Source organism: Microchirus variegatus, assembly GCF_963457635.1.
Source record: "Microchirus variegatus genome assembly, chromosome: 3".
NCBI classification, from domain to species: domain Eukaryota; kingdom Metazoa; phylum Chordata; class Actinopteri; order Pleuronectiformes; family Soleidae; genus Microchirus; species Microchirus variegatus.
In genome coordinates, this window is record NC_139804.1 from 33,588,344 (window position 1) to 33,610,396 (window position 22,053).

At 33.9% G+C, this 22,053-nt stretch overlaps 3 protein-coding genes across 3 annotated transcripts; all 3 read left to right on the plus strand.

Annotated features, from left to right (window-relative positions):
- Window positions 1–595: 595 nt before the first annotated feature.
- LOC310925137 (olfactory receptor 4B13-like) lies at window positions 596–1,522 on the plus strand (the record flags this gene model as incomplete). Its single annotated transcript, XM_083887009.1, has 1 exon — window positions 596–1,522. The coding sequence occupies one exon, from the start codon at window positions 596–598 to the stop codon at window positions 1,520–1,522; it is 927 nt and encodes a 308-aa protein (XP_083743135.1).
- A 2,324-nt stretch (window positions 1,523–3,846) lies between these two features.
- LOC310925138 (olfactory receptor 4B13-like) lies at window positions 3,847–4,773 on the plus strand (the record flags this gene model as incomplete). Its single annotated transcript, XM_083887010.1, has 1 exon — window positions 3,847–4,773. The coding sequence occupies one exon, from the start codon at window positions 3,847–3,849 to the stop codon at window positions 4,771–4,773; it is 927 nt and encodes a 308-aa protein (XP_083743136.1).
- Window positions 4,774–7,075: 2,302 nt separating this feature from the next.
- On the plus strand, window positions 7,076–8,002 carry LOC310925139 (olfactory receptor 4B13-like; the record flags this gene model as incomplete). The annotated part of the gene is made up of 1 exon (XM_083887011.1): window positions 7,076–8,002. One exon carries the CDS (start codon window positions 7,076–7,078, stop codon window positions 8,000–8,002), a length of 927 nt encoding a protein of 308 aa, XP_083743137.1.
- Between the last annotated feature and the right edge of the window lie 14,051 nt (window positions 8,003–22,053).

Below are 22,053 nucleotides of genomic sequence, written 5' to 3' on the forward strand. Positions count from 1 at the left end.
TCCGGTGTACCTCGTGCGTAAATGCGCACAGCCTCTTCCTTAGTTTCGCGCCTGAACAATAGGCGTGCACACGCTATAGGCGTGAACGCGTGTATTACTATTGTACTGAAGCCAACGCATCAGACGTGAAATAGCCTAAACTGTCACATCTGTCTTTCTTGTTAATATTTCGACTGCTGAAGCGAAGCAGCTGTTAAACGCAAAATTCATCATCACAAAATAAATAATTATTTGTACATTGAGACGAGCGTGCGCACAGGCGTCTGCAGCGTTCGCACGTGGCAAGACACTTATCACCCATCACCCTTCATTATTTGGTGTACTCGCAATACGCGTGCCTGTACGCACGTGTATCGCACGCATGTTTTTCAGTCTTTATGCAGGTGTAGGTGACGCAGTTAAGGCGTTTTAGTATAGTGTGCTGGCATAAAATGCCCCTGATACCGTGCGTGCGTGCTTGCGTGCGTGCTTGCTTGCGTGCGTGCGTGCGTGCGTGCTTGCTTGCGTGCATGTTCCAGGTTTAAAGGAGCAGCAGCAAACCTCCAGCTCAGTCAGGAGTGAGGAGGAGTTGTTCAGTTTGTTCTGATGTGTTTCGATGATGAACTACACTCTGGTGTCATACTTCACGTTGTCTGCGTACACTGAACTCGGTCTCCTTAAATACGTGTTTTTCGTGTTTGTTCTGTGTATCTACATGGTCGCCGTGTGTGCTAACGTGCTGCTGATTGTAGTCATCTGTATGAACAGAAGTCTACACGAGCCTATGTACGTGTTTCTGTGCAGCCTGTTTGTAAATGAACTGTGTGGGGGCACAAGTGTGTTTCCATTGCTGCTGGTGCAGATCCTCGCTGATGTTCACACCATCTCTGTTCCTTTCTGTCTCCTGCAGCTTTATTGCACACACACTTATGGCACTGTCGAATTTTTGCTCTTAACCATTATGTCGTATGATCGCTACCTCGCCATCTGTTGCCCTCTGCAGTACAGCACACGCATGTCGACGTCCACGGTCTCCAAACTGCTCGCTGTAGGGTGGTTGTTCGGGATCGTCATGTGTGTCATCATGATCACTCAGACGTCGTCTATGCGGCTGTGTGGGAATGTCATCGATAAGGTTTACTGCGACAACTACTCTGTGGTCAGACTGGCGTGTTCAGATACGAGCATCAACAACATCTACGGCCTCATCACCACGTTCAGCACCGTTGTTTTTCCTATGACCCTCGTCATATATACCTACATGAAGATTCTGCTGGTTTGCTTCTCGGGCTGCAAACAGTCACGGGAGAAGGCAGTCAGCACGTGTGTGCCTCACGTGGTAGCGCTGATCAACTTCACTTTGGGAGGCAGTTTTGAAATTGTTCAGAGCAGGTTTAACATGAAAGGAACTCCAAACGTGCTGAGGATCATTCTGTCGCTGTACTGGCTCCCGGTCCAGCTGCTCCTCAACCCACTGATGTATGGTTTCAACTTGAGTAAAATACGCATCATATTAAAAAACCGGCCTTTTGCTGAGCTGTAGGTCGTGACCTCTGTTATCAACAAGTTTTCTTGTTTCCACAAATGGGATTCAAGAGTGTTTTTTGTGTCCCATCATGTTTCTGTTGCTGTTTTCATGATACATGTTTGAGAACTTCTACAGTCTTACAACTTTTGAGGATTTTAAAGGCACAATTTAGTTGGATTTTTTTAAGTGAGATGGACGAGGGCCGATGAAGAGTCACTGTGTTACATACAGGGCAGGTGGAACATGATTAACACGTTTTCTCATGCGTCTTCTCTTTCTCCTTTCTCCTTCAAACAGGCAGCTCATATGCAACTATGCAACACATTGACTCTGCATAGCAACCTCATTTACTCAATGTCAAAAACCATAACCATTCCTTTTAATTTTTCCTATTTGTTATCTTTATTATCTTTTTTCAAAACAGTTTTTCTCTTTCTTTCAAAGTTGAGAGCACATTAAAGAAATTAATAAATAAATGAAATCTAATGATAAATCATGTGGAATCACATCTATCTATATTATTATTATTTGCAGGATATGTAATAAGCTTCAGTTTAGTCCTTTTCAATCAATTCAATAAAAATAATGACTATTTTATTTAGTTTTGTTTTGAAATTGCTTTAACTAGGGATGAGCAATAGGATACTTTGTATCAGAATTGGACTGATAGTGATTAAAATCTCTGAATGAGTAATTGTAAAGAAAGAGAAAAATGTAAAATCCTATCAGAATCACATTGTTAAAGGTGCCATATGTAAGAATGTGGCCAAAAACTGTTACTACATTCAAATTCAAAATACCAAGGTCTTTTAGGTTTGTTTTTTGACGCAACTGGCAACCCGTGGTTGCTCAGCAGCTGAAACTCTACTGATTGCAATGATTGGTAGACGGCGGTAGGTGGCGCCACATGCCAAAACATGATTTCAAAACATAAACATGATTTGCAGTCTGCAAAAACATTTTTTTTAATGCAAATGTTTTGGCTGTACTGTTGTTGTTGGTGAGTTCAGTTTGTTATATTTGTTATATAGTTGCTTTAGATTTATTACATAATGCACCTTTAAATATGGACTGTAAAAATGTAAATAAAAATCTGCAACAGCATTTTATTAACTCAGTCATGTTATAGGTTGGGCATGTATTATTTATGGGAGCACAATATATGTTACAGACTTGGAGAATGATGTCTGTTTTAATAACTAGAAATGTTTGTAGGTGGTGTATGCATGCGTGTGTGCGTGCCAGCACACTATACTAAAAACGCGTGTACAGCACTGACGCGATGACATCAAACCTCTAACGTGCACGTGTAAATTCGCGCGAGCATCGCGTATGTGTCACACACACGTGCTGTTGCACATACGCCTACGTGACGGGTGAACTACGACTCAAATACTTGACATGAAGTCCACGCGTGACTGTTGAGTACAATTCTACATGAGCGCACACAATGTGTAGTGTTTGTGGAAATCAAATAGCGAGCGGTCATTCATGCCGTGCCACGTGCGGACGCCTGTGCGCACGCTCGTCTCGATGTACAAATAATGATTTGCTTTATGATGACGACTTTTGAGTTTAACAGCTGCTTCGCTTCACAATTCAAGCAGTCGAAGTATTACCAAGGGAGACATATGTGACAGTTTAGGGTTAGTGTGGATAGGCTGCAGAACATAGAACATGAATAACTGTCAGATCCTGATGATCCGGTGTACCTCGTGCGTAAATGCGCACAGCCTCTTCCTTAGTTTCGCGCCTGAACAATAGGCGTGCACACGCTATAGGCGTGAACGCGTGTATCACTATTGTACTGAAGCCAACGCATCAGACGCCTTAACGTGTGACTGAAATAGCTTAAACTGTCACATCTGTCTTTCTTGTTAATATTTCGACTGCTGAAGCGAAGCAGCTGTTAAACTCAAAATTCGTCATCACAAAATAAATAATTATTTGTACATTGAGACGAGCGTGCGCACAGGCGTCTGCAGCGTTCGCACGTGGCAAGACACTTATCAGCCATCACCCTTCATTATTTGGTGTACTCGCAATACGCGTGCCTGTACGCACGTGTATCGCACGCATGTTTTTCAGTCTTTATGCAGGTGTAGGTGACGCAGTTAAGGCGTTTTAGTATAGTGTGCTGGCATAAAATGCCCCTGATACCATGCGTGCGTGCGTGCGTGCGTGCGTGCGTGCGTGCGTGCGTGCGTGCGTGCGTGCGTGCGTGCGTGCGTGCTTGCGTGCTTGCTTGCGTGCATGTTCCAGGTTTAAAGGAGCAGCAGCAAACCTCCAGCTCAGTCAGGAGTGAGGAGGAGTTGTTCAGTTTGTTCTGATGTGTTTGGATGATGAACTACACTCTGGTGTCATACTTCACGTTGTCTGCGTACACTGAACTCGGTCTCCTTAAATACGTGTTTTTCGTGTTTGTTCTGTGTATCTACATGGTCGCCGTGTGTGCTAACGTGCTGCTGATTGTAGTCATCTGTATGAACAGAAGTCTACACGAGCCTATGTACGTGTTTCTGTGCAGCCTGTTTGTAAATGAACTGTGTGGGGGCACAAGTGTGTTTCCATTGCTGCTGGTGCAGATCCTCGCTGATGTTCACACCATCTCTGTTCCTTTCTGTCTCCTGCAGCTTTATTGCACACACACTTATGGCACTGTGGAATTTTTGCTCTTAACCATTATGTCGTATGATCGCTACCTCGCCATCTGTTGCCCTCTGCAGTACAGCACACGCATGTCGACGTCCACGGTCTCCAAACTGCTCGCTGTAGGGTGGTTGTTCGGGATCGTCATGTGTGTCATCATGATCACTCAGACGTCGTCTATGCGGCTGTGTGGGAATGTCATCGATAAGGTTTACTGCGACAACTACTCTGTGGTCAGACTGGCGTGTTCAGATACGAGCATCAACAACATCTACGGCCTCATCACCACGTTCAGCACCGTTGTTTTTCCTATGACCCTCGTCATATATACCTACATGAAGATTCTGCTGGTTTGCTTCTCGGGCTGTAAACAGTCACGGGAGAAGGCAGTCAGCACGTGTGTGCCTCACGTGGTAGCGCTGATCAACTTCACTTTGGGAGGCACTTTTGAAATTGTTCAGAGCAGGTTTAACATGAAAGGAACTCCAAACGTGCTGAGGATCATCCTGTCGCTGTACTGGCTCCCGGTCCAGCTGCTCCTCAACCCACTGATGTATGGTTTCAACTTGAGTAAAATACGCATCATATTAAAAAACCGGCCTTTTGCTGAGCTGTAGGTCGTGACCTCTGTTATCAACAAGTTTTCTTGTTTCCACAAATGGGATTCAAGAGTGTTTTTTGTTTCCCATCATGTTTCTGTTGCTGTTTTTATGAGACATGTTTGAGAACTTCTACAGTCTTACAACTTTTGAGGATTTTAAAGGCACAATTTAGTTGGATTTTTTTAAGTGAGATGGACGAGGGCCGATGAAGAGTCACTGTGTTACATACAGGGCAGGTGGAACATGATTAACACATGTTTTCTCATGCGTCTTCTCTTTCTCCTTTCTCCTTCAAACAGGCAGCTCATATGCAACTATGCAACACATTGACTCTGCATAGCAACCTCATTTACTCAATGTCAAAAACCATAACCATTCCTTTTAATTTTTCCTATTTGTTATCTTTATTATCTTTTTTCAAAACAGTTTTTCTCTTTCTTTCAAAGTTGAGAGCACATTAAAGAAATTAATAAATAAATGAAATCTAATGATAAATCATGTGGAATCACATCTATCTATATTATTATTATTTGCAGGATATGTAATAAGCTTCAGTTTAGTCTTTTTCAATCAATTCAATAAAAATAATGACTATTTTATTTAGTTTTGTTTTGAAATTGCTTTAATTAGGGATGAGCAATAGGATACTTTGTATCAGAATTGGTCTGATAGTGATTAAAATCTCTGAATGAGTAATTGTAAAGAAAGAGAAAAATGTAAAATCCTATCAGAATCACATTGTTAAAGGTGCCATATGTAAGAATGTGGCCAAAAACTGTTACTACATTCAAATTCAAAATACCAAGGTCTTTTAGGTTTGTTTTTTGACGCAACTGGCAACCCGTGGTTGCTCGGCAGCTGAAACTCTACTGATTGCAATGATTGGTAGACGGCGGTAGGTGGCGCCACATGCCAAAACATGATTTCAAAACATAAACATGATTTGCAGTCTGCAAAAACATTTTTTTTAATGCAAATGTTTTGGCTATACTGTTGTTGTTGGTGAGTTCCGTTTGTTATATTTGTTATATAGTTGCTTTAGATTTATTACATAATGCACCTTTAAATATGGACTGTAAAAATGTAAATAAAAATCTGCAACAGCATTTTATTAACTCAGTCATGTTATAGGTTGGGCATGTATTATTTATGGGAGCACAATATATGTTACAGACTTGGAGAATGATGTCTGTTTTAATAACTAGAAATGTTTGTAGGTGGTGTATGCATGCGTGTGTGCGTGCCAGCACACTATACTAAAAACGCGTGTACAGCACTGACGCGATGACATCAAACCTCTAACGTGCACGTGTAAATCCGCGCGAGCATCGCGTATGTGTCACGCACACGTGCTGTTGCACATAAGCCTACGTGACGGGTGAACTACGCCTCAAATACTTGACATGAAGTCCACGCGTGACTGTTGAGTACAATTCTACATGAGCGCACACACTGTGTAGTGTTTGTGGAAATCAAATAGCGAGCGGTCATTCATGCCGTGCCACGTGCGGACGCCTGTGCGCACGCTCGTCTCGATGTACAAATAATGATTTGCTTTATGATGACGACTTTTGAGTTTAACAGCTGCTTCGCTTCACAATTCAAGCAGTCGAAGTATTACCAAGGGAGACATATGTGACAGTTTAGGGTTAGTGTGGATAGGCTGCAGAACATAGAACATGAATAACTGTCAGGTCTTGATGATCCGGTGTACCTCGTGCGTAAATGCGCACAGCCTCTTCCTTAGTTTCGCGCCTGAACAATAGGCGTACACACGCTATAGGCGTGAACGCGTGTATCACTATTGTACTGAAGCCAACGCATCAGACGCCTTAACGTGTGACTGAAATAGCTTAAACTGTCACATCTGTCTTTCTTGTTAATATTTCGACTGCTGAAGCGAAGCAGCTGTTAAACTCAAAATTCGTCATCACAAAATAAATAATTATTTGTACATTGAGACGAGCGTGCGCACAGGCGTCTGCAGCGTTCGCACGTGGCAAGACACTTATCAGCCATCACCCTTCATTATTTGGTGTACTCGCAATACGCGTGCCTGTACGCACGCGTATCGCACGCATGTTTTTCAGTCTTTATGCAGGTGTAGGTGACGCAGTTAAGGCGTTTTAGTATAGTGTGCTGGCATAAAATGCCCCTGATACCATGCGTGCGTGCGTGCGTGCGTGCGTGCGTGCGTGCGTGCATGCGTGCGTGCGTGCTTGCTTGCGTGCATGTTCCAGGTTTAAAGGAGCAGCAGCAAACCTCCAGCTCAGTCAGGAGTGAGGAGGAGTTGTTCAGTTTGTTCTGATGTGTTTGGATGATGAACTACACTCTGGTGTCATACTTCACGTTGTCTGCGTACACTGAACTCGGTCTCCTTAAATACGTGTTTTTCGTGTTTGTTCTGTGTATCTACATGGTCGCCGTGTGTGCTAACGTGCTGCTGATTGTAGTCATCTGTATGAACAGAAGTCTACACGAGCCTATGTACGTGTTTCTGTGCAGCCTGTTTGTAAATGAACTGTGTGGGGGCACAAGTGTGTTTCCATTGCTGCTGGTGCAGATCCTCGCTGATGTTCACACCATCTCTGTTCCTTTATGTCTCCTGCAGCTTTATTGCACACACACTTATGGCACTGTGGAATTTTTGCTCTTAACCATTATGTCGTATGATCGCTACCTCGCCATCTGTTGCCCTCTGCAGTACAGCACACGCATGTCGACGTCCACGGTCTCCAAACTGCTCGCTGTAGGGTGGTTGTCCGGGATCGTCATCTGTGTCATCATGATCGCTCAGACGTCGTCTATGCGGCTGTGTGGGAATGTCATCGATAAGGTTTACTGCGACAACTACTCTGTGGTCAGACTGGCGTGTTCAGATACGAGCATCAACAACATCTACGGCCTCATCGCCGTGTTCAGCACCGTTGTTTTTCCTATGATCCTCGTCATATATACCTACTTTAAGATTCTGCTGGTTTGCTTCTCGGGCTGCAAACAGTCACAGGAGAAGGCAGTCAGCACGTGTGTGCCTCACGTGGTAGCGCTGATCAACTTCTCTTTAGGATGCAGTTTTGAAATTGTACAGAGCAGGTTTAACATGAAAGGAACTCCAAACGTGCTGAGGATCATTCTGTCGCTGTACTGGGTCACGTTCCAGCTGCTCCTCAACCCACTGATGTATGGTTTCAACTTGAGTAAAATACGCATCATATTAAAAAACCGGCCTTTTGCTGAGCTGTAGGTCGTGACCTCTGTTATCAACAAGTTTTCTTGTTTCCACAAATGGGATTCAAGACTGTTTTTTGTTTCCCATCATGTTTCTGTTGCTGTTTTTATGATACATGTTTGCTACTTCTCTGAGGATTTTAAAGGCACAATTTTGTTTTTTGTTTTTTTAAAGTGAGATGGACGAGGGCCGATGAAGAGTCACTGTGTTACAAACAGGGCAGGTGTTCTTTGTGCTGACTGAGCGGGAGACAAGAGCACTGGAACATGATTAACACATGTTTTCTCATGCGTCTTTTCTTTCTCCTTTCTCCTTCAAACAGGCAGCTCATATGCAACTATGCAACACATTGACTCTGCATAGCAACCTCATTTACTCAATGTCAAAAACCATAACCATTCCTTTTAATTTTTCCTATTTGTTATCTTTATTATCTCTTTTTTCAAAACAGTTTTTCTCTTTCTTTCAAAGTTGAGAGCACATTAAAGAAATTGATGAATAAATGAAATATAATGATAAATCATGTGGAATCACATCTATCAATGTTATTATTATTATTTGCAGGATATATAATAAGCTTCAGTTTAGTCCTTTTCAATCAATTCGATAAAAATAATTACTATTTTATTTAGATTTGTTTTGAAATTGCTTTAATAAGGGATGCGCAATAGGATACTTAGTATCAGAATTGGTCTGATAGTGATTAAAATCTCTGAATGAGTAATTGTAAAGAAAGAGAAAAATGTAAAATCCTATCAGAATCACATTGGTAAATTTGGACTGTAAAAATGTAAATAAAAATCTGCAACAGCATTTTAACTGAGTCATGTTATAGGTTGGGCATGTATTCTTTATGGGAGCAAAATATATGTTACAGACTTGGAGAATGATGTCTGTTAAAATAACTAGAAATGTTTGGAAGTGGTGTATGCATGCGTGCACGTGTGTGTGAGCCAGCACACTATACTTAAAAAACAGCGTCAATGCGATGACATCAAACCTCTAACGTGCGCATGTAAATTTGCCTGATCAACACGTCTGTTGCACATACACCTACGGGTGAACTACACCTCAAATACGTGACATGAAGACCATGCGTGACTGTTAAGTACAATTCTACATGAGCGTACAGGCACACACTGTGTAGTGTTTGTGGAAATCAAATAGCGAGCAGTCAATGCCGTGCCACGTACGGACGCTTGTGCGCACGCTCGTCCCGATGTACAAATAATGATTTACTTTATGATGACGACTTTTGAGTTTAACAGTTGCTTCGCTTCACAATTCAAGCAGTCGAAGTATTACCAAGAGAGACAGATGTGACAGTTTTAGGGTTAGTGTGGATAGGCTGCAGAACATAGAACATGAATAACTGTCAGGTCCTGATGATCCGGTGTACCTCGTGCGTAAATGCACATCAGCACAGACGTGTTGCTTTGTTTAAAAGGTGTAAAATGGCCGTATCAAACTGATATCTGTCTCAATAGATACCCAAGGCCCTGATATCGGCACCAGAGAAAAGTGATATTGTAAGAAGGAAAGAAAGTCGTATATATGTCGACATAAATCAGTGAAGTACTGAGGAGTGTGCGTGCAATTCTTCAGCAATGTCTAAATGAATAAGCATAAATTACAGATCAAACTAGGAAAGCACTCGGAGAGAGCAGACCTCCGCCACCACGTTTTACTCAGATCTACTCGGATCACCTGCACTTTATCGCGACTGTACTCCATCCTCATCATAAAGATAATTATTCTTATGTGGGGATAAAACACGTAGAGAAATTATCTAGTCTGCTTTGGAAGAGAACGCAGGAGAGGGAGAAGAGAACAGCGCAGGGGTGGTACGCAGAAATAAAAGGGCCGTTTGTCTGCACCAGATGAGGAGGCACTACCACTTTTTTATTTATGTTTATGCTTTATTTTACTTTTAAATGTGACCATTGCATGGCTTGTTTTAAGATTCACTGGCCGATTACTTAAATAGTATTTAAATGAATTTTTTTTTATTTCAAGAGTGTGTCTTTTTGTAAGACTTTATAGGTGGTGTAAAAGTATTGTTAATAATTGTCTTACAATAACACATAATAGTCATAATTTAAATTTTCCTGCAAACTTTTAATAATTTTTTACAAAAATGCCATGGGCTGCCCGAGAGGTCCTACCACCGGGCTTAGCGGGTAAGCAGGGGGAAACCCTGCTCTTTTTTTCATAATAACAGACCACAACAAAAAATCCCGTAAAAATAGACCCAGAAAAAAAATGTTGTACAAACCGACCCGGAAATAAAATCTCGGAAAAACAGATCAAGAATTTTTTATTTTCATTAAAACAGATCACGGAAAAAATCTTGTGAAAATAGACCCTGAAAAAAATCTTGTGAAAAAAGACCCTGAAAAAAAACTTACAGACACGAATAAAAATCTGTGAAAATCAGACTGAAAATTTTTTTGTATTGGTTTTTTTCTGTCAATAATAATAATTTTTGTTGTGTGCGTTTTGGATTTGAATCTGATTTGAACCAGGAGTGGAACAAACCGTGAGACAGATTTGGATCCTGGATCCTAAGAAAAAAACGCAACCTTTTCTTCGTAACATAATATTTAAAGTTTGTTTTGAAAAAAGACCAGAATAGCAAAGTGTCTGTTAGAAATGGTAAACAGATTTTTACTTGTTTTGTAGATTTGACTCAGATTCGAATCAGATTCAAAACAGATTGAATCTGATTTGATTGAATTCAGAATTTTTTTTTTAACCCTAACCCTAACAGACACTTCAAAAAAAAACATTGATACTGAAGTACAGTAAATGTCACATGTAATGGGACTAAAAGTCACTTCAACTTCTACCAAAGTCATTTTCTGGTAAGAAAACAGAAAACCTCTTCCACTTTAAGATGATAAATTGAAGTGGAGAAGAACAACAGACAGTTCTGTGTTTGCATAGTTTTTTTTAACTGACCTTTTTTTTGTTCTCGTTTGGTACTGGAGTTTTATTTTTATTCCTTTTTAGTATTATTCTTTAGTATTATTTGTTTTTACACTTCGGTTTATGTGTAATGAGATTGTGTTTCATACTATATGTTTTTATTTTGCTTATGTAATGCTGTTTGCACTGTGGTCACCTGTGGGTTGTTGTAAAGGACTATATAAGTAAAGTACATTACATTTTCCTTTAAACCCACTTCACCTTATGGACTTTTGTGATTGTGTTTGTTAAACCTTTTCTCTTTTTTTCAAGTATTCAAAAAAAAGACAGTTATTATTTTCAATAGCTTTCATGTCGTGTGATGATGATGATGATGATGATGATGTCCAGTTCCAGTGACTGTAATGAAGGCTGTGACGTCGCTCTAGTGTAATAAATAAACATTCTAAAACAATAATAATGAAATATTTGAATTTACTTTTTTTTCTCTTTGGTTGTTCTGGATGATGCAACTGGAAGTTATGTGTTTGTGTTTCGTTGCCATGGTGACCAAAGTTGGAAACAAACTCCGGCCTTCTGTCGGCCTCCAGAGGGAGAGTCCAGGTGCCCACGCTGTGTCTTCTCGGGGGAGCGAGTGGACCTGATGAAGAGGACAAAGTCCACTGAGGCTCATTACAGTGACATGATGAAACACAGTCTCCATTTTAATGTGTATCATTATCTATGAAGTCACTTTCAGACAAAATAAAGAGGAATTTGAAAGAAAAAAGAGTCACCACCTCTTTAATTACTTTAATTACTTCAGCTACAAATACAGGAACTGTGAACAACACACACACACTAACCTTAACCATGACCATAACTAGTTATTACTTAATGCCTAACCCTAAACTTAACCTTACCACAATTAAAATCTTAGCTAATGTTTTTCTAAACTTACACGCGTCCTCATAATGAGGTTCTGCCTCATTAGGACCAGGTTTTGGTCCCCACAAGGACTTTTGGTCCTGAGAGAGTCAGTGCCAGAAAACAACCTGAAGAGATGAGTACGTAAGTGTAAAAAATAAAGACACTAGCACCATCTGGTGGACACAGTCCGTCACTCCGTTTTCCAAACCCATGAACATCATTAACACCGTCATCACTGATAATCCTACATTAATGGTTCAACTCTATAGTCTATAATCTCATATTCATATCTGAATCAACAGAATGTGATACATGATAATTATTATAAATATGTAACTAATAATATATTTAACTTAATACAAAATGAATGGGAATCATTTTATTTTATTTTAATGTATTTGGTACATCATTTATTCCTAATAGAGTATTAGGGCCAGATTAAAAAAATAATAATTTTGGACAAAAAATTTTCCCCTAAAATTCTGAGATTAAAGACATAATTCTGATCTGTCTTTTGTTTGTCAATTTTTGGATGACATACTAAAGTATGACTTTTGTCAGATTTTTGGATGACATACTAACCTATAACTTTTTTGTCAAATTTTGGACAAAAATATATTTTTGGACTTTTTTGTCAAATTTTGGATGGCATACTAAAGTATTACTTTTTTGTCAAATTTTGGACAAAAATATATTTTTTGACTTTTTTGTCAAATTTTGAATGACATACTAAAGTATGACTTTTGTCAGATTTTTGGATGACATAATAACCTATAACTTTTTTGTCAAATTTTGGACAAAAATATATTTTTGGACTTTTTTGTCAAATTTTGGATGACATACTAAAGTATGACTTTTGTCAGATTTTTGGATGACATACTAACCTATAACTTTTTTGTCAAATTTTGGACAAAAATATATTTTTGGACTTTTTTGTCAAATTTTGGATGACATACTAAAGTATGACTTTTGTCAGATTTTTGGATGACATAATAACCTATAACTTTTTTGTCAAATTTTGGACAAAAATATATTTTTGGACTTTTTTGTCAAATTTTGGATGACATACTAAAGTATGACTTTTGTCAGATTTTTGGATGACAAACTAACCTATAACTTTTTTTTCAAATTTTGGACAAAAATATATTTTTTGACTTTTTTGTCAAATTTTGGATAGAATACTAAAGTATGCCTTTTATGTCAAATTTTGGACAAAAATATATTTTTTGACTTTTTTGTCAAATTTTGGATGACATACTTAAGTATGACTTTTGTCAGATTTTTGGATGACATACTAACCTATTACTTTTTTGTCAAATTTTGGACAAAAATATATTTTTTGACTTTTTTGTCAAATTTTGGATGACATACTTAAGTATGACTTTTGTCAGATTTTTGGATGACATACTAACCTATAACTTTTTTTTCAAATTTTGGACAAAAATATATTTTTTGACTTTTTTTGTCAAATTTTGGATGGCATACTAAAGTATGCCTTTTTTGTCAAATTTTGGACAAAAATATATTTTTTGACTTTTTTGTCAAATTTTGGATGACATACTTAAGTATGACTTTTGTCAGATTTTTGGATGACATACTAACCTATAACTTTTTGTCAAATTTTGGACAAAAATATATTTTTTGACTTTTTTGTCAAATTTTGGACAAAAATATATTTTTTGACTTTTTTGTCAAATTTTGGATGGCATACTAAAGTATTACTTTTTTGTCAAATTTTGGACAAAAATATATTTTTTGACTTTTTTGTCAAATTTTGGACAAAAATATATTTTTTGACTTTTTTGTCAAATTTTGGATGACATACTAAAGTATGACTTTTGTCAAATTTTGGATGACATACTAAAGTATGACTTTTGTCAGATTTTTGGATGACAAACTAACCTATAACTTTTTTTTCAAATTTTGGACAAAAATATATTTTTTGACTTTTTTTGTCAAATTTTGGATGACATACTAAAGTATGCCTTTTTTGTCAAATTTTGGACAAAAATATATTTTTTGACTTTTTTGTCAAATTTTGGATGACATACTTAAGTATGACTTTTGTCAGATTTTTGGATGACATACTAACCTATAACTTTTTTTTCAAATTTTGGACAAAAATATATTTTTTGACTTTTTTTGTCAAATTTTGGATGGCATACTAAAGTATGCCTTTTTTGTCAAATTTTGGACAAAAATATATTTTTTGACTTTTTTGTCAAATTTTGGATGACATACTTAAGTATGACTTTTGTCAGATTTTTGGATGACATACTAACCTATAACTTTTTGTCAAATTTTGGACAAAAATATATTTTTTGACTTTTTTGTCAAATTTTGGACAAAAATATATTTTTTGACTTTTTTGTCAAATTTTGGATGGCATACTAAAGTATTACTTTTTTGTCAAATTTTGGACAAAAATATATTTTTTGACTTTTTTGTCAAATTTTGGACAAAAATATATTTTTTGACTTTTTTGTCAAATTTTGGATGACATACTAAAGTATGACTTTTGTCAGATTTTTGGATGACATACTAACCTATAACTTTTTTGTCAAATTTTGGACAAAAATATATTTTTTGACTTTTTTGTCAAATTTTGGATGACATACTGAAGTATGACTTTTGTCAGATTTTTGGATGACATACTAACCTATTACTTTTTTGTCAAATTTTGGACAAAAATATATTTTTTGACTTTGTTGTCAAATTTTGGATGACATACTAAAGTATGACTTTTGTCAGATTTTTGGATGACATACTAACCTATAACTTTTTTGTCAAATTTTGGACAAAAATATATTTTTTGACTTTTTTGTCAAATTTTGGATGACATACTAAAGTATGCCTTTTTTGTCAAATTTTGGACAAAAATATATTTTTTGACTTTTTTGTCAAATTTTGGATGACATACTTAAGTATGACTTTTGTCAGATTTTTGGATGACATACTAACCTATAACTTTTTTGTCAAATTTTGGACAAAAATATATTTTTGGACTTTTTTGTCAAATTTTGGACAAAAATATATTTTTTGACTTTTTGTCAAATTTTGGATGACGTACTTAAGTATGACTTTTGTCAGATTTTTGGATGACATACTTACCTATTACTTTTTTGTCAAATTTTGGACAAAAATATATTTTTTGACTTTGTTGTCAAATTTTGGATGACATACTAAAGTATGCCTTTTTTGTCAAATTTTGGACAAAAATATATTTTTTGACTTTTTTGTCAAATTTTGGATGACATACTTAAGTATGACTTTTGTCAGATTTTTGGATGACATATTAACCTATAACTTTTTTGTCAAATTTTGGACAAAAATATATTTTTTGACTTTTTTGTCAAATTTTGGATGACATACTAAAGTATGACTTTTGTCAGATTTTTGGATGACATACTAACCTATAACTTTTTTTTCAAATTTTGGACAAAAATATATTTTTTGACTTTTTTTGTCAAATTTTGGATGGCATACTAAAGTATGCCTTTTTTGTCAAATTTTGGACAAAAATATATTTTTTGACTTTTTTTGTCAAATTTTGGATGGCATACTAAAGTATGCCTTTTTTGTCAAATTTTGGACAAAAATATATTTTTTGACTTTTTTGTCAAATTTTGGATGACATACTTAAGTATGACTTTTGTCAGATTTTTGGATGACATACTAACCTATAACTTTTTTGTCAAATTTTGGACAAAAATATATTTTTTGACTTTTTTGTCAAATTTTGGACAAAAATATATTTTTTGACTTTTTTGTCAAATTTTGGATGGCATACTAAAGTATTACTTTTTTGTCAAATTTTGGACAAAAATATATTTTTTGACTTTTTTGTCAAATTTTGGACAAAAATATATTTTTTGACTTTTTTGTCAAATTTTGGATGACATACTAAAGTATGACTTTTGTCAGATTTTTGGATGACATACTAACCTATAACTTTTTTGTCAAATTTTGGACAAAAATATATTTTTTGACTTTTTTGTCAAATTTTGGATGACATACTAAAGTATGACTTTTGTCAGATTTTTGGATGACATACTAACCTATAACTTTTTTGTCAAATTTTGGACAAAAATATATTTTTTGACTTTTTTGTCAAATTTTGGATGGCATACTAAAGTATGCCTTTTTTGTCAAATTTTGGACAAAAATATATTTTTTGACTTTTTTGTCAAATTTTGGATGACATACTTCAGTTTGACTTTTGTCAGATTTTTGGATGACATCTAACCTATAACTTTTTTGTCAAATTTTGGACAAAAATATATTTTTTGACTTTTTTGTCAAATTTTGGATGGCATACTTAAGTATGCCTTTTTTGTCAAATTTTGGACAAAAATATATTTTTTGACTTTTTTGTCAAATTTTGGATGACATACTTCAGTATGACTTTTGTCAGATTTTTGGATGACATCTAACCTATAACTTTTTTGTCAAATTTTGGACAAAAATATATTTTTTGACTTTTTTGTCAAATTTTGGATGGCATACTAAAGTATTACTTTTTTGTCAAATTTTGGACAAAAATATATATTTTGACTTTTTTGTCAGATTTTTGGATGACATACTAACCTATAACTTTTTTGTCAAATTTTGGACAAAAATATATTTTTTGACTTTTTTGTCAAATTTTGGATGGCATACTAAAGTATGACTTTTGTCATAGTTTTGGATGACATACTAACCTATAACTTTTTTGTCAAATTTTGGACAAAAATATATTTTTTGACTTTTTTGTCAAATTTTGGATGGCATACTAAAGTATGCCTTTTTTGTCAAATTTTGGACAAAAATATATTTTTTGACTTTTTTGTCAAATTTTGGATGACATACTTCAGTTTGACTTTTGTCAGATTTTTGGATGACATACTAACCTATAACTTTTTTGTCAAATTTTGGACAAAAATATATTTTTTGACTTTTTTGTCAAATTTTGGATGGCATACTAAAGTATGCCTTTTTTGTCAAATTTTGGACAAAAATATATTTTTTGACTTTTTTGTCAAATTTTGGATGACATACTTCAGTATGACTTTTGTCAGATTTTTGGATGACATCTAACCTATAACTTTTTTGTCAAATTTTGGACAAAAATATATTTTTTGACTTATTTGTCAAATTTTGGATGACATCTAACCTATAACTTTTTTGTCAAATTTTGGACAAAAATATATTTTTTGACTTTTTTGTCAAATTTTGGATGGCATACTTAAGTATGCCTTTTTTGTCAAATTTTGGACAAAAATATATTTTTTGACTTTTTTGTCAAATTTTGGATGACATACTTCAGTATGACTTTTGTCAGATTTTTGGATGACATCTAACCTATAACTTTTTTGTCAAATTTTGGACAAAAATATATTTTTTGACTTTTTTGTCAAATTTTGGATGGCATACTAAAGTATTACTTTTTTGTCAAATTTTGGACAAAAATATATATTTTGACTTTTTTGTCAGATTTTTGGATGACATACTAACCTATAACTTTTTTGTCAAATTTTGGACAAAAATATATTTTTTGACTTTTTTGTCAAATTTTGGATGGCATACTAAAGTATGACTTTTGTCATAGTTTTGGATGACATACTAACCTATAACTTTTTTGTCAAATTTTGGACAAAAATATATTTTTTGACTTTTTTGTCAAATTTTGGATGGCATACTAAAGTATGCCTTTTTTGTCAAATTTTGGACAAAAATATATTTTTTGACTTTTTTGTCAAATTTTGGATGACATACTTCAGTTTGACTTTTGTCAGATTTTTGGATGACATACTAACCTATAACTTTTTTGTCAAATTTTGGACAAAAATATATTTTTTGACTTTTTTGTCAAATTTTGGATGGCATACTAAAGTATGCCTTTTTTGTCAAATTTTGGACAAAAATATATTTTTTGACTTTTTTGTCAAATTTTGGATGACATACTTCAGTATGACTTTTGTCAGATTTTTGGATGACATCTAACCTATAACTTTTTTGTCAAATTTTGGACAAAAATATATTTTTTGACTTTTTTGTCAAATTTTGGATGGCATACTAAAGTATTACTTTTTTGTCAAATTTTGGACAAAAATATATATTTTGACTTTTTTGTCAAATTTTGGATGACATACTAAAGTATGACTTTTGTCAGATTTTTGGATGACATACTAACCTATAACTTTTTTGTCAAATTTTGGACAAAAATATATTTTTTGACTTTTTTGTCAAATTTTGGATGGCATACTAAAGTATGCCTTTTTTGTCAAATTTTGGACAAAAATATATTTTTTGACTTTTTTGTCAAATTTTGGATGACAAACTTAAGTATGACTTTTGTCAGATTTTTGGATGACATACTAACCTATTACTTTTTTGTCAAATTTTGGACAAAAATATATGTTTTGACTTTTTTGTCAAATTTTGGATGACATACTTAAGTATGACTTTTGTCAGATTTTTGGATGACATACTTACCTATTACTTTTTTGTCAAATTTTGGACAAAAATATATTTTTGGACTTTTTTGTCAAATTTTGGATAACATACTAAAGTATGACTTTTGTTAGATTTTTGGATGTCATCTAACCTATAACTTTTTTGTCAAATTTTGGACAAAAATATATTTTTTGACTTTTTTGTCAAATTTTGGATGGCATACTAAAGTATGCCTTTTTTGTCAAATTTTGGACAAAAATATATTTTTTGACTTTTTTGTCAAATTTTGGATGACATACTTAAGTATGACTTTTGTCAGATTTTTGGATGACATCTAACCTATAACTTTTTTGTCAAATTTTGGACAAAAATATATTTTTTGACTTTTTTGTCAAATTCTGGATGGCATACTAAAGTATGCCTTTTTTGTCAAATTTTGGACAAAAATATATTTTTTGACTTTTTTGTCAAATTTTGGACAAAAATATATTTTTGGACTTTTTTGTCAAATTTTGGATGACATACTTCAGTATGACTTTTGTCAGATTTTTGGATGACATCTAACCTATAACTTTTTTGGACTTTTTTGTCAAATTTTGGATGACATACTTCAGTATGACTTTTGTCAGATTTTTGGATGACATCTAACCTATAACTTTTTTGTCAAATTTTGGACAAAAATATATTTTTTGACTTATTTGTCAAATTTTGGATGACATCTAACCTATAACTTTTTTGTCAAATTTTGGACAAAAATATATTTTTTGACTTTTTTGTCAAATTTTGGATGGCATACTTAAGTATGCCTTTTTTGTCAAATTTTGGACAAAAATATATTTTTTGACTTTTTTGTCAAATTTTGGATGACATACTTCAGTATGACTTTTGTCAGATTTTTGGATGACATCTAACCTATAACTTTTTTGTCAAATTTTGGACAAAAATATATTTTTTGACTTTTTTGTCAAATTTTGGATGGCATACTAAAGTATTACTTTTTTGTCAAATTTTGGACAAAAATATATTTTTTGACTTTTTTGTCAAATTTTGGATGACATACTAAAGTATGACTTTTGTCAGATTTTTGGATGACATACTAACCTATAACTTTTTTGTCAAATTCTGGACAAAAATATATTTTTTGACTTTTTTGTCAAATTTTGGATGACATACTTAAGTATGACTTTTTTCAGATTTTTGGATGACATACTAACCTATAACTTTTTTGTCAAATTTTGGACAAAAATATATTTTTTGACTTTTTTGTCAAATTTTGGATGACATACTAAAATATGACTTTTTTGTCAGATTTTGGACAACATACTAATTTATTACTTTTTAGTATTATTATTAATAGTATTTCTTGGGGAAAAAAACATTTTTTAGGAAAAAACAAATTCGGGACAAAAAAAAATTTTCGGGGAAAAAAATTGAACATTTTGAAAAACAAGAAAGACTAGACTGAAAAAAAGAACTTTGAAAAAAATTAGGAAACTGAAAAAAAATCCCCCAAAAATTTAAGGAAACAGAAAACGTTTTGGAAAAACATTTTTTGAACAAAAAAACTTCAGGAAACTTTTTGAAAATAAATTCATGAAACTTTTTTTTTTTAATCCGGAAACTGTTTTTGAAAAAGAATTCAGGAAACTTAAAAATATATATATATATATATATATATATATTTTAAATTCAGGAAAAAAAAATCAAAAACAACATTTCAGGAAACTGAAAAACATTGGGAAAAATGTTTTGCTTTAAAAAAAAGAGAAAGAACAACTTTGAAAAAAAAATCAGGAAACTTTTTGAAAATAAAATTCAGGAAACTTTGAAAAAAAAGTAAATTCAGGAATCTCTTTAGAATCTTTTTTAGATGTTATCTGTAAATATCCGTTTTAATGTGTTTTAAATAAAATGTGCAAAATTTAAAAAAATTTTATTATAAAAAAATAATAATAAAAACGAATATGAAATAAAGACATCAACAAAGAACAAAGCAAAACTAACTTATTCTAGAATACTGAGCATTTGAAGTTTTAAATAAAAACTAAACTAAAGCTACTAAATCATTTGTTGAATTAACTAAAACTAAACCGAAATATAAAAAAAATATTATTATATTAATTAATGTATTTATTTATTTATTTATTTATGCAATGAATCTTCTCGGAGGAAAATAATGAACACTGCTGTCTTCACCTCAGGGGACAATTAAGTCTGAGAAGGGATGACAACAAAGTGTCCACTGAGGCTCCCGACTGATAAAGGCTAATTAGATTTTCCACTTTAAATCTCTGAGGAAACACACACACACACACACACAAACTCAGATGTCACAAATCAGTATCACGTTATAAATATATGTTTTAATAATTGCATTATGTTATGTTACCTGCCCCCTGGCTTTTTTACGACTTTATTATAATTTGTTTAGTTCAGTGTGATAAACTGATAAGATCAGGTCAATAATATGCATCGTTATCAATCTCGTGCACAAACTGGGGAAGTGACCTGGTTGATTGACCTCAGGAGAGAATGAATGATCATAAATAGAGGAAGTAAAGGATGATTAAATACAGAAGACGGTAACAATGCAACTCTGTGAGTGTCAACGGGCACGAAAGACCACAACCACCACCACCACCTTCCTCCTCCTCCTCCTCCTCCGGTGAGTCAACAGAGTCGTTCCTGATGATGAGCTGGAGGACGACGATCACAGGTAGGAGCAGGTTTGTGTTTGCTGTGATCACACTGAGAAATGGACACTGTCGTTTGATTTGTTGTTTAATGTACTGAAAAGAAAAAGTGTCCTCATTCAGAGTGTGTTTTATGAATGTATTCACTGGAAAAAGCAACTAACAAATATCTTATCATTTAAGTATTGGTGTTACCTTTTAAAATCCAAATAACAAAGTGCTTTACAATTATAAGTAAGTCACAAAAAAGTATCAAGTATGGTTTATTTAAAAAAAATCCAAATATAATCAGGAAAATCCTAAAATACAAATCTGTGAGCGTTATTTTATTATCAGTGATTTTACATCACTTCATGTTTCATATATTGCTGCAACTAACCATTCATTTCAGTTGATTCTTCTCTCGATTAGAAAAGAAAATGTGGAAATATGTTGATCTAGTTTTAATTATTTCTATGTTATATGGAGCAAATAAACCAGGAAATATTCACATTTAAGAAGCAGAAAAATCAGAAAGCTTGCTTTAATTATTATTGAGAAATTTTTTTAAAAAAAGATTAAACGATTGTCTAATTGACAATTAATTTAGACGAATCGAGTAATAGTGGCAGCCTTTTTATAATTTTGCTGACTCTGTGTTTCATACTTTCACTTTTACAAAAAAAATATTAATGTATAGAATTTAAGTGTATCATACTAGAGTATATACACTTGTTCTTGAAAGCATATGTTATTTGTCATTTTATGGACACCTGTTGACACGTGTCTGAAATGCTTTTTTCATATTCTATACATCCTAAATATACACTTTTTTGAAAGATTTGAATTATTTCATGCAGTGTGAATGCTATGTGAGACTTTGCAATATAGATTTAATTTAATTGAATATGTATGTAGATAAAAATTGTTTTGACAACATAAAATTGAATGGATTAATAGTCTTTTTTTTGTTTGTTTATACTAATGTCTCACAAATAAACCATAAATCATGAATATATCTAAAAAGAAAAGAAAAAAGAACTGACTCTGAAAAAACTATATATAAAATTCAGTGATTAATTATGTTGTAGTTTTTTTTACAGTTATAGTAATTGTCAAATA